Here is a 16,237-nt window from a genome sequence, read left to right on the forward strand (position 1 = left end):
GTGACAGTGGATCATAGACACAGCAGATGTGACATGTTTTTGTAATGTTATATTATTTTTTAATATGTTAATAAAATATAACTATGACTATTGTCTTATAATTTGAATATTAGATCAATCAAGCCTTTTCATAGCTGCATTTATACAGCGTGCAGTGCAAGTTAAGTGTAGTATTAAGCATATTTGTGCTTTCTCTTTTTCTTTTTGAAAAATTAAGACATGAAAATAGTTAAATATCAACCAGCAGCTGCCTCCAAAGCATGACTGCACATTAATAGACACTGATTAATGCAACGGCACACACAGCACGCAAACACAGAGGCAGACGCATATACACAAGCAGAGCCATTTTCCTCCATTTTTCCTTTTATTTCTCAGCAGCAGTGCAGTCAGCTGCAGGTCACATGACTGACTTGCCTCACTCTGAGCATGCTCAGACCCCTCAGTGTTGTCAGGCAAAATATAAGACAGCAGTAGGAGCAGAGATCTGCAATAGATAAACACACAGACTAACACACACCAGCTGGATTGCTCGCAGACACACACACATACCACAGACACAGAGAGACGGGCGCTGCAGAATTGTGGGATTTTGTCTCTGGTTTCTCTAATATCTCATTTTAATGGGCTTATTGTCAACTATCGTTTCAGTGGAAAACAGCCACCGAGAGAGAAGAGCAGGTGTGCCCTTTAAGAGGGAGAGCAGCTGAGGCAAGGACAGCATCCGAGTCTCCATCCTCTGTGGAGGTAAGTGTTAGATGGATGGGGTAGGGGTGCAGAGCGATTGTGGGGGGAGGGGAAAATCCGCCTGACTGCATCTGTGTTTGTGTTGAATATTATCAGAAGGCGGAAAGGGGACGGTGGTGGTGGATGTAGGGGGTTGAAGGGGGGGTCAGTTCGTCGGCGACTATTGGTATGTGACATGATGGAGGCTGTGGGAATGGCGGGGAGCAGGGGTTAGACGGGTGTAGATGCTAGCAGGGTTGAGGACATGGCAGGGCAGCAGGCACATAAAGAAAAGGAGGAGAGGAGCTGGAGTGGAAGATGATGGGGGAGCTGTTTTTAATTTGGGTGCAGCTGATGTTGGGAAGGATGTCTGAGACAAGAAAGGAGCGTGATAAAAGGACGAACCCATCCATAATCAAGAAGAGAAAAACACACTATAGTCATTAGTCTGTGTAGACATGTAGATAATGGCCCAATCTAAAGCAGAGACAAGCTCAGGGTCCTGTGTTAGTGCAGCAAACAAAGAAGACAGGAATCACTGGTGTTCATTTAATTATATTGACCTACATATAGCATAGATGCCTTCATGCTTGATGGTTTTGTAAAGGTCCTCTAGTGCCAAGTAGCTATGTTTCCATCCAGTCTTTGTCTTGCCTCAGGACTCAGTCCCAATAAATATTAGAAATTCTTGTACTATTTTGGTTGGATGTGCACCAGACTGTAAATTTTAATTTGTATTCTGATGCTGCAATTCTGCGGCTGCAGCTTTAAGTCTTCTTAAAAGGACATTGTGCAAATTGTTTACATGTCTGACACAAAATGTGATGGGTCGCTTTGAAATGCAGTGTACCGTAGCTGCCTCTGCTATATCTGTGATGTTGTTTAGCCTTTCAGTTATTCTTCCGATTTTGTCATAATTTAACTCTCAATCAAGAATAGACAACTAATGCAACTAATTATTGCTTTCATTGTCAATTAATCTGTTGAGTATTTTTTTTGATTTATCAATTAGGTGTTTAGTCTATAAATACCAGAAAATGGTGAAAAATGTTGATCCGTGATTCCCAAAGGCCAGGATGACATCCTCAAATGTCTCGTTTTATCCACAAAACAAAAATAATCAGTTTACAGTCAGAGGAGTAAAAAAAAAAAAAAAAAATAGTTGACAATTTATCGATTAATGTCTAATCCAGACCATCTAAAATCCAAGATTGTTTGTCATCATAACAGCTCTAACTATTCCTTTTTAGGCAGCCATTATTTTATGTGGTTAAATTCTTGGGAAGACACCCTGTGGCCAGAATAATCTGCTCTCCTTCTGCTAACCCGGGAAATTACATGACATTTTAAAGATTTCCTTCCATTTGTTTGCCAGACAAAAAAGAAATCAAACACGTCAGTCGAACAATGCACTGACATCAGCAGATACGCTGTTTTCAGTGTGCGTCTATAAAGGTAAACCAACCTTTGCTGCTTCGATATTAATAGATGAAGTTCCTGGAAAAAACAAAACAAAACAAAAGAAAAAAGAAGAGACATTCAGGGTACTGAACGTACAGCACATATCTCCCACACATTCTCTCCACAGTGATTAATGCCACTCTGAAAGGAGGCAGAGATGGCTGTTGCTAGGATACATGGCAAGGTGAAGTGCAGACCATTTAAAGAAAAGAGGAGGAGGGCACCATTTACAAAGCATGGCATCACTGGAGATGGCCTCTTTGTTTTATTTCTTTTTCTTCCGTCACTGAATTTTAATTTCTGTCTCTCCAAGGTTTCGCGGCCCCAAAGAGTGCAAGAGGGAGAGGCGGTCGGTCAGAGCTCTCCGGTTTTCTGTTGTCATTCCTTCCACCAGGAAATAGGCTGCAATGGTTGGCAGTATTCAAAGGCCTAAACCTGTCTGAGTGAGCCCTATGAACAGCAGACCCAATGGTAAGACAGCACGGATCCTATTGGTGTAATCCCTGCATGCTATTACCTTTGTCATTCACTTCTGGTTTTGTTTAAAATTTAAAAGATATTAAATTAAATTAAATTACACTGTTGTGGCTACTCACAGAAGTGTAGACTTTTCATAAAATGTTGTATTATCTTCATCTAAGGACATTAAATAAGTTAAAGACTGTAGTTTTATGTAACAAGGCCCACAGGCCACCGACTTTGCTAGAAATGACAAGAGACATGGCTATTTTTATTTTTAAAAAAGATGTATCATTTTATGAACTCATCCCTTTTAATTGTCAGTTGAGTATTCTTTTGAGGTTTGAATTCAGAGAATATCCTGTCTTTTTGAAATAAATAATGCTTCTCCGTCTCTCTCTTTGAGTTGCTATATAAAGCAATGTTTTGAAGCCCCTGAACGGGAGGCTAAATAGAGAGATGTGAGAAAGGATGTGAGATGAAAGGATGATAGAAAGAGCTTGTGTTTTCTTTCCACTCCAGCTATAATGGCCTTTTCACAATGTGTGGGCCCACAGGACATCAAAGGCCAGTGTTGGACAGACGAGGAGTCGGACGGCGAGAACGAGTCGGAACAGTTCCTATATGGCATTCAGGTACAGCAGTTAGACCTGATCAGGTCATGGTTTAACTTTAAATTATGTTGCTTCAACAAAAGATTAATTTTAAAACTCTCTTTAAATCTCATTTTAGGTTTTACTCTAAGCCTAGATTCAGTTTAATTGTACCAAACTTTAAACTCCAATATAAAATGTAATCCAGTATTAACTTTAAACTTACACCTGAGGTGGTTTAACTTTTAAAATGGCTGCCTTTTCAAGATGGATTGAGAGAAATAATGATGTTCCTTAAATAAAGTGAAGGGACAGACTCAACCCAACTGGGTTTTATGATGTGTCAAAGGAGGACAAATGGAGCTTCTCTGCCGAGCCATTATGAGTAAGCTAACTGGGCTAATTAACATTTTAGTTAGCTTGCAGACAATATTACATTTAGTTAACTTTTTAAGTATCTTTTTTTTTTTTTTTAATTTATTTTTACTTTTTAGCTAGCTAGGAAGGACTATACAAGGTAGCCTCTTTTATACTTTTAATAGGTTCCACCAGCATTTTAAAAAAATTTATTGATTAATTGTTGATATATATTTACTCTATATTGATTAAACTATATAAATTATAATGATTTCTGTTTACATCAGTAAACTTGGATTTACTAAATTGAGATTGTGCACCAGAGCTCTTCTAAACTCTGATTAGAACTAATCTTAGATTAAATGTATCTTTTTGATGCAACTCAGTCTATATGTTTAATCTGGTATTTCATAATACTACAGTTTTGTTTTCAATACTGATGCAGCATTGTTATTATCTTACAGTAATCTCAAACTAGCTGTTTAAAATTAGTTAAAAAAAAAAATAATTTTAGTTCCCAGCAAAGAGCTTCTGGTAGGATGTGTCTGCCAAGAAAAAATAAGTCTGTGGCTGTAATGTGTTGTCAGCGACAAACACACGAACAAACAAAAAAACAAACAAACAAAAAGGTAATAATTTGACCATTAAACCATGAATAACCACTGCAGGTTTCATAGAAAGTCTGCCACTTGTTTTCAGGACATTGTCATCAACCTAAATGTTGGTCTAGGGGAACTTTTGCCCCGATGGTGGCGCCAGACAATAAGTCAGGGGTCATTTGGAATCATTCTTTTGGGTATTATGAATATTCAGACCAAATGTCATGGCAATGTGGTGAATGTTTGTAGAGATATTTTGCTCTGGTCGTGCAGAACAGATGGACCAGCTGACTGACATTTCTATCCAAATGCCTCGTTGCTAGCAGGCAAACATTTAAATTCATGTGAAGCAGGATATTCTGTTCAAATGAAAGGGGCTTGGTCTCAAATATGATTATTTGCAAACTGACAATAGCAAACATGACATTTACCACTCAAGTTCAGTACAAGTTTAATACTATCACTCAATGCAATGTAAAGTATCAATTCCTAGTAGCACTGTCAAATCCATTTCCATGGCTGCCATTTCATGTATCATCTCATCTCGTAAAGTTCAATGCTTCACTCCCATATAAGATCTTAATCTGTTACTCATCCTTTTTTTACTGTTATCTCCCAAGACTTGTGATTGAAATGTAAATCCAGTCTGGGACTTAAAGCTCATTTCTATGCAGTCAGAGAACATGAAAGCAGCATAGTGAAGATAAGGATGAAAGTGAGGGATCTGTTCTACTCACTCAAAGCTGAGGAGATGAGAGTCAGACTTCAAGTCTAGACACCAAGAACACATGTGACAAACTTAGGTCAATTATTATTATTATTAATACTTGGTAATGCTATTACTGGAGGATACCAAGTGTGCTGAGTTCACCACTGAACATAAAAAATGACAAGATGTAAAATCATCACTGAAAAATACTCCAAACAAAAGATGACTGCCATTGCCTTCAGTTCTGTTAATTTACAAATGATTTCCTGAACAAAATATTTTGTTCCTTCTGCTTTATCAGACATGTTTGAGGTTTAATCAGAGCTAAGAAAGGCTGACTAAATGGAACAAACCATGTTGAACTGGATTTTGTAAATGCTTAAAGCCAAGTTCTGATATTTTTCTACTGGGATGTAATTTCATTGTGTGCATATCACGAGAAGCTGGTTGGTAGTATGTGCTGAAGAGGTAAAAGATCAAGTAGCTTAACTGATTTGGTTCTGCTACACTTAATGAAACGGGACGTTAATTAATATAATTGGTAACACCTGTGTTTACCCTGCTATTTCATGTCAATATGGCTGCTGTGAAAGAAGCCTGTTGAGAGTGTTAAAAACAAGTACGAGAGACGTCTAAACAGATAGCTGAAAGTAATAGATATATGGTTGAAATAGATAGCTAAAATAATGAATTAAGAGTTCAAATGATTTGATTTTATTAATACATTTTTGTAATAAATAACTAAAAGTAATGGATAAAAAATTGAAATAGCTTAAAGTAATGAGTGATTGAAGTAAATGGCCAAAAGCAACTGTTAACTGATTGAAGTGTTTAGCTAAAAGTAATGGATTAACAATTGAAATAGCTAAAATCAAATGATAAATGCTTGAAATAAATAGCTTAAGGTAACAGTTAAAGGTTGGAATAGCTAAAAGTTAAGATAAATGGAAATCGATAGCTAAAAGTAATGGAGAAATAGTACAACAGTGAGCTAAGAGCACTGGAGGAATGATTGATGAAGCTGAAAGTAATAAACAGTTGGAATAGTTAGCTTAAAGTAATGGATAGATGGCTGAAGTAGCTAAAAATTAATAGAGAAATGCTTGAAATAAATAACTTATTAATAATAGCTAAATGTTGTAATAGTTAAAATCATAGATAAGTGGTAGAAATGTATATGTAAAACTAACAGAACTGAAATAGTTAACTAAAAGTTTTGATGAATGATTGAAACTTTTAACTGTTGTAATATGAACACAAACGTGGCCAAATCGATCTAAACACTGACAGTTCGATTGTGTGCAAACATCAATATATCAATATTAACTTTAATTAATTAATTGTGTTAAATAAGAACCAATTCAAAAGACTTTTAAAATTCAAATTATTCATGACAGGTTGTATCATCAACAGTTACTTGAATTCATCTGACAGGCGTGCGGGAGGTACAGCAGACAAAAAAGGTTGTGAACCACCGTTCTGTGCCATTTCCTGTGATGTAATTGCAACTGGTGTTCATGTACTACCTGTTACAGGGGAGCTGTGCTGCTGACCTGTACCGCCACCCTCAACTGGATGCAGATATTGAGGCAGTAAAAGACATCTATACTGACAGTGCTGTCTCTGTTAGGTACAACACACACACACACACACACACACACACACACACACACACACACACACACACACACACACACACACACACACACACACACATTTTGAGACCTATTCTGAAAAATTTTGAAACAAACAAAATAACCAAGTGGTGGTATGATTCAGTCTACTTGCACTTCTTAATTTGCAGCATGCTGTGCAGAAGCACAATTTAAATATATTATGTACTAATTTTAACCAGACACTGTCTGGCAAAGCGGGAAAAAATAACCCTTATTTTTCTCCCTCAAGGAATAATCAGTTGAAAGGGTTGGAGTGTAATGCATCCCATTACTTGTGATAAATGAACTGTATCTGCTGTTGTGTCTCTGAACAGGGAGTATGGAACCATTGATGACGTGGACATCGATCTTCATATTAACATCGGTTTCTTAGATGTGAGTCAACAATCCTCTCTCTTCGCACACACCTCCTCCATCTTTGCCCATTACTATTCCAACGTTGACATTTTGCAAAGTAACACATCATTTATAATGCATCGTGTGCTCATAATTTATTTATGTAATGAGAAATGGCCCTAATTAGGATGCTAACGCTGTATATTTGTGTGTATGTGTGTACGTGTGTGTGTCTGACTCAGGAGGAGGTTGCGACAGCTTGGAAAGTTATCAGAACAGAGCCCATTATTCTGAGACTGCGCTTTTCTCTTTCTCAGTACCTCGACGGACCTGGTGAGTAAAGGTGTCAGTGTGGATGTTGGTTTTCTGGGAGGGACTTTAGGTATTTGTGCCACTCACTGAGCGTGGGAGGTGAGTACAATATGTGCAATACAAGAGGGAGAGTGAAAGAAAATGTGTGTGTGTGTGTAATAATGTTAGTCATCTTTACTCAGAGCCATCAGTGGAGGTGTTCCAACCATCCAACAAAGAAGGCTTCAGCCTGGGCCTGCAGCTCAAAAAGTAAGTCATGTCACAAATAATGTTTTATATGGAAGTTGCGCATTGGAGCTTTCATAATGTGACCCTCAATTTCTTTTAAAACGTTTTACATAACCAAATGTGCAACATCAGAAATACAAATCACAGATGATTAATTTTTCAATTTAAATGCAACACACTTACAAAATAGATGTGTGAGGCACAAACATTTGATTGCACTCAGACAAAGTAATAACGCGCACCAAAATGTTCTTTCTGCTTGCTCGTCTCTCCTCCTTTGTACCGTGGCAGGATCCTGAGCACGTTCACCTCACAGCAGTGGAAGCACCTCAGTAATGAGTTCCTCAAGGCCCAGCAGGAGAAGAGGCACAGCTGGTTCAAAGCCGGAGGAACCATCAAGAAGTTCCGCGCCGGGCTCAGCATCTTCTCCCCCATACCCAAGTAGGTCTCTCTCTGACTCACAAACATTGTGTATCTCTTTCAAGGCATCTACACAGCCATGCCTTTGTTTTATATACAGTATGCTGCTGCACATTTTAGGCTGTTAGCCTGGTAAATCCAGGCTAAATGTAAGCTGTAAGCCATTCCTTAAAACATTTTAAATGAACAAATGTGCATGTTTGTATATTCTGTCATATTTTGACACAAGGGATGCAAGATGTTGGCACCTTGGCCAATGCTAAAGCAGATTTTTTTTAAAACTGCAAAATCAATACTTCTGTAGTTTTCAGAAATGGAGCTCACCTTTTATACTGTGATTGTGAAGCTTGGTTTAGATGCTGATGTCTAAAAAAACAGTTTCATCGGTAATTGTGATTCTAAGTGTCTGCAATCACTCGAGGAGATGAGCACAGATTAATTACCTCAAGTACAGAAAACAATTGAGCTATTTTATTATTATGTTGGCACAACATCTGCAGTATGATGATATTTGAAAGTGGATAAACAGCTGAAATAGCTAAAAGTAACAGATACATGCTGGAAATAAATAGCTTTAAGCAGTAGTTAACTGGTTAAAATTGTTAGGAAAAAGTCATAGATAAATGGTGGAAATTGATAGTTATAAGTACTGGATAAACAATTAAAGGTGGGGTAAGTGATTCTGGGAAAAGATAGTTGATTGATTCTCCAGCGCCAGTACATCATCATTATTATTATTAGTTTATTAGTTTATTCTTTTATTTTTAAACACTTCACTGACTCCAAGTGTCTGCAAATACTCAAGGAGAAGAGCACAGATTAATTTTCCTCAAGTACAGAAAACAATTGGAAGCATTTTGTTGAAATACTAAAAAGGGCAAATTCTGTTTTCTTCCTTTGTCATATGAAAAATAACATAAAGCTTAACTTGAAGCATTTCTACTTGGTTGATGATTTCATTTAGATGGACTTTTAATTATAAAGAATAAATAATATAGAGGTGTGCAATTTCACATTATGTTAGTACACGTAAACTGTATTATTCAGTTAAAAAAACAAAGTTCTTAACACCTCATTCTAGAGATGACTTGACCACAAAATATTCTGTTTCACTAGAAATTATGTCTATAGTGGGTCTATTTTTTTTTTATTATTTCTATATTGTGTCTCAATTTAAGGCCTACCTTTTGTCTTTATTCATTCTTTTGTGAAGCACTTTGTGATGTTTGATCAAAAAGGTGCATAAGAAAGTCCATACATTTTACTCACACGTATTAGAGCCACATTGAGGGATAATAGTGCAAAAAAACAAAATCTTTTGTCTTTTTTCTTATTGCTGGCATTAATACTCCTTTTTTCGACATTTTGACTTTATTCTCAAAATGCAAATTAAAAGAACTAATTTTTTTCCTCATACCTGGCCCTAATACTCTTCCATAGATTTCTGAGGAATCAGGGTAAAATGTTATCTGTCTGGTCGACAGACTGCGAGCTGTAAAGTTAGTGATGGACATACTTTGCGAAGGTTTGTCTGCGAAAGAAGAACGGTAGCAAAGAAGACAGGCAGGAGGGAAAGGAAGCTCTGACACAGCAGACTGCAGATTGACTAAAATTCAAAATCTGACACACTCAACCAATTTCCCTGAGGGGGGGAAGCACTCTTCTTGGCCTCTGTCTTTCTCCAGGATGCTTTGACAGTTATGGGTGCACAGGGATTGAGTCCCGGCCCCCTCGATGGAGGTCAGCTTCACTAACTACTGGGCTGTCTTGACATTCTCACGACTTGACAGGAGTCTCATGTCAGGAGTGTACATGGATAATGTACTTGGAGTGATGGTGGAAGTGAACACTGGTTCTTGTGTATTAACAGTTAGTGACTTGAGCTGCTGCCCAAACAGATTTCAGTTGTCTGTGCTAGAATAAAACTGTAAGTGCAGTGTGACAGTGTGTTTTTTTTAACCCAAGTTACTATAAAATTGCCCAGGTACTGACCATGTAGACAAATTGAAGTCTTAACAAATAACAAAATAAAAAAATAATTCCTGATTTGGGTACAGATGCACAATAAATACAAGGGCTGATAATGGCAAATTTCTATCATTTGTTATTACTCCATTAATGAAATTATGGCTGATAAACATCAGCTATAATGATTTGTGATTATTATATACTAGAATTCAATCTGAATTCTTGGACACAATTCTCTATAAAAGCCAAAGTACATTTGTGACGTTTTTTGAAGAATTTCCTAGAACAAAATGAATGAACATTTTAAGAGTCAGAACTGTTTTTTGATTTTATTTAATATTGACATCAGTTAGATTTGGTCTGACAATTTTCAATCATGTTTAATATTTACATGTTAAAATCAGGATGATTACATCAGCACGGAAGCAAAAGAGGTGTTGCCAAACAATAGTAAACTTTGTAGCTTGCATACTACTGTTGACAGATATAACTGACAGTTAAAATCTCACCTCCAGTTCTCGCTGAAGAATAGACAAGCCATGTTGACCGCATCTCCCCAAATATTTTTCTCATCCACAATCATTTAACTTCTGCTTTATTTTTGTCTCACTGCTAAACATTAAGCATTGTTCAGCTACGTCCGTTGCCATTGTTTACATCTGCTTCCCCATGAGATCACACTAGATCAAATTTCCCATGATATAATGCGAGATCATGTATGAGATCATGTGAGATTGTGCTCTCTCTGGCACGACCCAGAGATTATTTTGATAATATCCTGCAGCGTGTCATGTGCCATTATTTTCAGTTCTTGTAGTGTGTGCATGTTTGAGATGTTTGTCGCAACCAGATTTTAAAATCAGCTAGAATTTTAAAACTCCGGTAGAGTGAGCCCAAAATTAGCCTTTCTTACCCTCAGATGTGCATAAAGTGCAGGTTATATAAAGTTCTGTCTAAATAAAAAATGTGAAATGTGAAATTATTAGTTATCTTGTCAATATCAGCCATGATAAGCAGGTGATCATCAGTATCTGCTGAAAAAAATGTACATATAACAACATTAGCATCTTCTCATTAGAGAAACAAACTTCTGATGAAGTGATGCACATGAATTTCTTGTCTTGCTTTTTTCCAGGTCTCCAAGTTTTCCTCTGATCCAAGACACAGTTTTAAAAGGGAAGCTGAGCGTCCCTGAGCTGAGAGTGACCCGCCTGATGAACCGCTCTATCTCATGTACCATGAAGAACCCGAAAGGGGAACTCTTCAGCTATCCACCAAATAGCCAGGTCAGTGCCAGTCTGGATTAATCAGCATTTTAGCATGTCTCACATATGGAGTCAAATACCTTTCATTTTAAATTCTGATGTGGAATCAGCAAAATTGCTCCCATCCTCCCACTTATTAGTCTTGATATGTTTCGCTCACATGTGTCTCTGTCACATCTCTGAGGCTATAAACTTTAGACTCCTCATATTAACTTGTAACAGTGCAGATGCAGAAACTTACAGTACAAAATGTTGTTGGTGAATACTGTTTTTAAGGCACTTTGTATTGTTCTTTTCTGTTTTAATCCTCTGTGATCCACTCTGACCCTCTTCTCAGTCACCCGCCACCTGCACTGTTCCCACCTGAGCCTTTCCTTACCCCTACCGTAACATGGCTGCTGCGCCGTTTCCCATAATGCTTTGTCTTCACTTGACTCATCAGACTGTGGCTGTCCCGGCGGCCAGGGCCCCTGCGCAGATTACCACGAGGCAGCTGATTGAATTGTTTTTCTCATCCCAGGCGGGCGGCCACTGCAAGAACATCCCTACCTTGGAGTATGGCTTCTTAGTGCAGGTTAGATCTCAAGGAAATATGAGAATATTTAACGGGGCACTTACACAACCTGTCCTTAGAGAGTCCTCTCTGCAGTCCAGAAACATGACGAACAATCTGTACTGTTTGGATGTAAGCAACAATAAAAGCCCACATATAATCTGTTCAGATGTGAAGGCCGTATAGCATTAGCTGTTTAGTCTGGGAATTGTCCATTGTTGTGTAAGAACCTCATAACAGGGTAAACCAGCCATGATTGCGGCACAAATTTGTAGTTTTTTTTTGCTGCTGCCAAACTAGTTTCTTTATATGGCAGAGCCTCGTGTGGGAGTGATAACTGGGAACACCACTGTGCTTTTCTCCTGCCAGATAATGAAGTACTCAGAGCAGAGGATCCCCACGCTCAACGAATACTGCGTGGTGTGTGACGAACAGCACGTCTTTCAGAATGGATCCATGCTGAAGGTATCAGGAGACAAGAAAATGAAATTATACATTTATTGAAAAAGGACGCTATAAACACAAGTCATGATGTTTTCTCTATATATCAGTACTATAAGCCTGTTAATGGATTTTACACAGTAGTAGTTATGAGGGAGCAAGATGATTTATGCATCGGTATGTGTGTGTGCACGAGTGTACCAGAGTTATTATAGTTTTGTATTTTCATTTGTTTTGCTTTTTTAATTTCATTTTTTGTTTTCAGTTCTGTTTCATTTCAGTTAGTTTCCAGAGTGGTTTTGCTAATTTCAGATTCCTTTTTTATTGTTTAATAATGCTCAGTTTTAGTTTATTTTTATTAATTTCAGTATTTTGCTTAGTGTAAGTACATAATATAGTTTAAGTTAGTTTTCATTTTTTCTAAATCTAGATCTAATTTTTATTTTGGTTGAAATTAAATATTTCTTCACACCTAGTTTTAGCGTTTAGCTTTGTTTTAGTTAACTATAATAACTTGTACTTGTACTTGTATACTTTTTGTAGATATGTAGGACAAATTAAAATAAGCGTATTTTCATCCCTCTTTATCTGTGTGTTTATACAGCCAGCTGTGTGCACCAGGGAGCTGTGTGTGTTCTCCTTCTACACTCTGGGTGTGATGTCTGGAGCTGCAGAGGAAGTGGCCACTGGAGCAGAGGTGAAAACACAACCGATAGTACATGATATAATACAGATAATTTGAATTATTTCCTGCAATGACTTATTCCTGTTTCCAAAAAAAATCCCTATGGAGTTCAGAAGCATCTAACATAGACACAATCAGGCTGCGGGAGCAACAGATTACAAGTAATAGGACACAAAAAAAAGGTAACTGTATCCCATTACAGTTACAGGAACAGATACAGAAAATAAAATATAGTCAGATTTCAGATGCATTTAGTAAAAATGGGGATTATTGACAGGATTACATTTTTTAAAATACATTTTAAAATAAAGAATTATATACTAACATGCACAGTATGTACACATTATAACACTTGACGAGTGTCACAACATCACTCTGATCTCAACTGAAGCCATAGCTAATCTTACAGTTGACAACTGATTATCATGGCTGCTAGTGAAAAGATACTTTCACTGGGTGGAAATTTCAACATTATTTTGACTTTAAATCAGAGAAGTGGAACCAGGAGGTTGGCCAGGATGGTGTGTGTCTAAAAAAACACACCCCAGAATGAGTTTGCTTGAAGCTTGAGTGAGTAATGTGCATAGCATGCTTAACAAAGTACATTTAAATGCAAATATTTACCACTATCAATCTAAACATGCATTCATACATTACAAAGGAAGGAATAGCTTGAAAATAAATCTAACAACAAACATAAAACATATTAGGCTAAACAATTTCATCATATTTGGTATTGAGGTAATCCAAAAGTAAAATTAAGTAAAATGAATCAAGTTAGATTACTTCAATATTGTGATACATGGACTAGGTGACTGACTACATTTTTAACAGGTATTTAGTAATTGTATTTGAATACATTTTTAAATTAACCCTCCCAACCTCGGACACGCTGGACTGGAGAGGGAGATGTGACAATGTTCATTTCTGATCATTTGTAGTTTATACACATTATTGGAACTGAGACAGATTATTCTGTCATATGACGCTGAAAATTAGTTGATGAGTGTGTGAGATAAAGTCGTAAAATATAAGTATAATATCCTACTTTCCTCAGGTGGTGGACCTGCTTGTGGCTATGTGTCGAGCTGCTCTCGAGTCTCCCCGTAAGAGCATCATCTTTGAGCCTTACCCATCAGTTGTTGACCCCAATGACCCCAAGACTCTGGCCTTCAACCCAAAGGTCAGCATCCTCAGTGCTGCAATCGGGTTAACTGCTTAATCAAAACACATATGTCATTCAAAGTTGACACATCCACTTATGAAATGCACCTGCTGACAGAACAAAAAATATTATAGTTATTCACAAACTAAATGCATGAAGTTCTTATGATGTTAAATTATTGTTTGTATCTCTGAAGTATATTGCAATAAGTATTATATTACCTCTACAAGTGATTTTAGATACCTGTATGTTGTTCCCTCTCTCATTGCATACAATGGATGTTTGGCTCAACCGATGAACACAGAAGAAGAATTATGAGAGACTGCAGAAAGCATTGGACAGCGTCATGTCCATTCGGGAAATGACCCAGGTACAAGCGGGAGATGGGAGGGAGAGGAGGGAAGGGCCACAGTGGATCAAAGCTACAATTAGGTCTAATGTATCGTGTTTATGATGTAATTTAAAGTTTACTTTAGTTTTGTCCACCATATGACTTTGGTTTTAAAGTTGCATGGGTGGGGTCTTTGTTTATCAAAGTGATGGTGGTTGCTGGTTAGTTTATCTTATCCATGCTTCTCCACTCTTCTTTCTGTTGTTTGTTTACCCACTGTGGCTGACAGCATCTGTAGTATAAAACATGCAACGGAAGTCTTTACCTAAACGCTTGCTCTTTGGAAAGAAAAATCTGTGAAAAAAACAAACAAACTGAAAACAACACATGCTTGTGTGGTTTTTTCCAGGGCTCATATCTAGAGATCAAGAAACAGATGGACAAACTTGACCCTCTGGCTCATCCCTTGCTGCAGTGGTGAGTAGAGAGGATCTGTAAAGGGAAGATTCTGTGCTTTTAATGTGGATGTCTAATCAGTATTGATGGTAAATGTAGTCAATTGGACCATTAAATTCCTCAGTGTGTGCTACACTGACAGAAAAAGGGTTCTCCAGCTGCAAAACCTGTTGTCGTTCCAGCATCAGCAGTGTCGCTGGATTTGAGAAAGAACTACAGGTTATTTCAGCTTGGATTTCTACTCTCCGCCTGTGGGTAGCCAGGGTGCATGCTAGATGACTGTTTTTGGCACCTTATACTATATACTGTCCAACAAAGTGATATCCATAGGCTAGGGTGATGATGCATGTCAGTGAAGGCTTGGGTGTCAGAAGCTTGCATTACAGTGCATCCTGGTACATGTAGGCACTGCAGGTAGAGCTCTGTGAGCAGGAGAGCTCAATGTTTTGAATGGGGTTTTGGTCTGGTGAGATAAGGTCTGTGGTTAACACAGGCTTAAGAGATTTTCATGTTTTGTACTACAACATAAAATGTGTCAGGAAATCCCCCACTCCATTAATTTAGAAGCTTTTACGTGTGTTCAAAAAGGCATTTGCTAACAAACGCAAACGCAAAATTGGCGAGGACATGTAATATTTGTTAAGGTCATTAAATGTCATCACGCTGAACACTAGTCACTAGTCATTTAAAGCCTATTAGCTATTTACTTCTGGTGATTGCATTTACACTTCATAAATGTTGTGTTTGTTCATTTATCTTGCTGAACGAAACGTGTTTCATAACAAGTATCAAGTAACAAATATCAGAAACTTCTGTTTGCCCCAGAGTTTATTTTCTGCTCTGTGGAGGGAACCAGACTGATGCTAAATTCCTTGTTGGCCTACAAAAAAATGTAATCTCTGCAGAACTCTATGGTGGTAGCACAATGATGGATAATTTAAATTCTGTTGCACATTATTTTATTTATTTTTTTTTTATCCTCTGTCTGTCTTTCCACAGGATTATTTCCAGTAACAGGTCTCATATCGTCAAGCTGCCTCTGAGTAGGGTAGGAAAAAACAGCATGACATCCCCTCAAGTATCCTCTATCAAATTAGTTTCTCAATGCTTCATAATGTAATTTGATGGTTCATTCTCATTCTCTCTCTGTCTTTCTGTCTGTCTCTCTCTTGCTCTCACTTGTCCCTTTATGATCTCTTTGTGATAGCAACTGAAATTCATGCACACCTCCCACCAGTTCCTACTGCTCAGCAGCCCCCCGGCCAAGGAGGCTCGTTTTCGCACTGCCAAGAAGCTATACGGCAGCACCTTCGCCTTCCAGTGAGTCTCCTCTGTTCCTCTCATTAGCTGACCCAGCAGTCATACAAGACAGCTTCAAACCATTCAGGTTGTTATTATAAAATATCAGAAAATAATTAGTAGGTATTATTTTCCTAAGCTTGTGGCTGCTGGGCAAATATAATATGAGAAATCACTTACTGTAAATAATTGATCTTA

At 37.6% G+C, this 16,237-nt stretch overlaps 1 protein-coding gene across 1 annotated transcript in view; it reads left to right on the top strand.

Moving 5' to 3' along the window:
• The first annotated feature begins 461 nt into the window (after positions 1 to 461).
• The window catches only part of LOC146333182 (protein mono-ADP-ribosyltransferase PARP6), a 29,796-nt gene continuing 14,020 nt past the window's right edge, over positions 462 to 16,237 (top strand). The window contains exons 1-17 of the mRNA XM_084720513.1: positions 462 to 747; positions 2,501 to 2,658; positions 3,169 to 3,281; positions 6,440 to 6,534; positions 6,895 to 6,955; positions 7,159 to 7,249; positions 7,411 to 7,477; positions 7,748 to 7,897; positions 10,980 to 11,130; positions 11,552 to 11,683; positions 12,032 to 12,127; positions 12,708 to 12,800; positions 13,846 to 13,971; positions 14,258 to 14,323; positions 14,694 to 14,761; positions 15,740 to 15,788; positions 15,948 to 16,060. Of these exons, the coding sequence (XP_084576639.1) occupies positions 2,640 to 2,658; positions 3,169 to 3,281; positions 6,440 to 6,534; positions 6,895 to 6,955; positions 7,159 to 7,249; positions 7,411 to 7,477; positions 7,748 to 7,897; positions 10,980 to 11,130; positions 11,552 to 11,683; positions 12,032 to 12,127; positions 12,708 to 12,800; positions 13,846 to 13,971; positions 14,258 to 14,323; positions 14,694 to 14,761; positions 15,740 to 15,788; positions 15,948 to 16,060 (1,490 nt within the window). The 5' untranslated portion in view covers positions 462 to 747; positions 2,501 to 2,639. The remainder of the gene's footprint in view (positions 748 to 2,500; positions 2,659 to 3,168; positions 3,282 to 6,439; positions 6,535 to 6,894; positions 6,956 to 7,158; positions 7,250 to 7,410; positions 7,478 to 7,747; positions 7,898 to 10,979; positions 11,131 to 11,551; positions 11,684 to 12,031; positions 12,128 to 12,707; positions 12,801 to 13,845; positions 13,972 to 14,257; positions 14,324 to 14,693; positions 14,762 to 15,739; positions 15,789 to 15,947; positions 16,061 to 16,237) is intronic.

This window comes from Lutjanus erythropterus, chromosome 1, assembly GCF_056507025.1.
Source record: "Lutjanus erythropterus isolate fLutEry1 chromosome 1, fLutEry1.hap2, whole genome shotgun sequence".
NCBI classification, from domain to species: Eukaryota; Metazoa; Chordata; class Actinopteri; order Lutjaniformes; family Lutjanidae; genus Lutjanus; species Lutjanus erythropterus.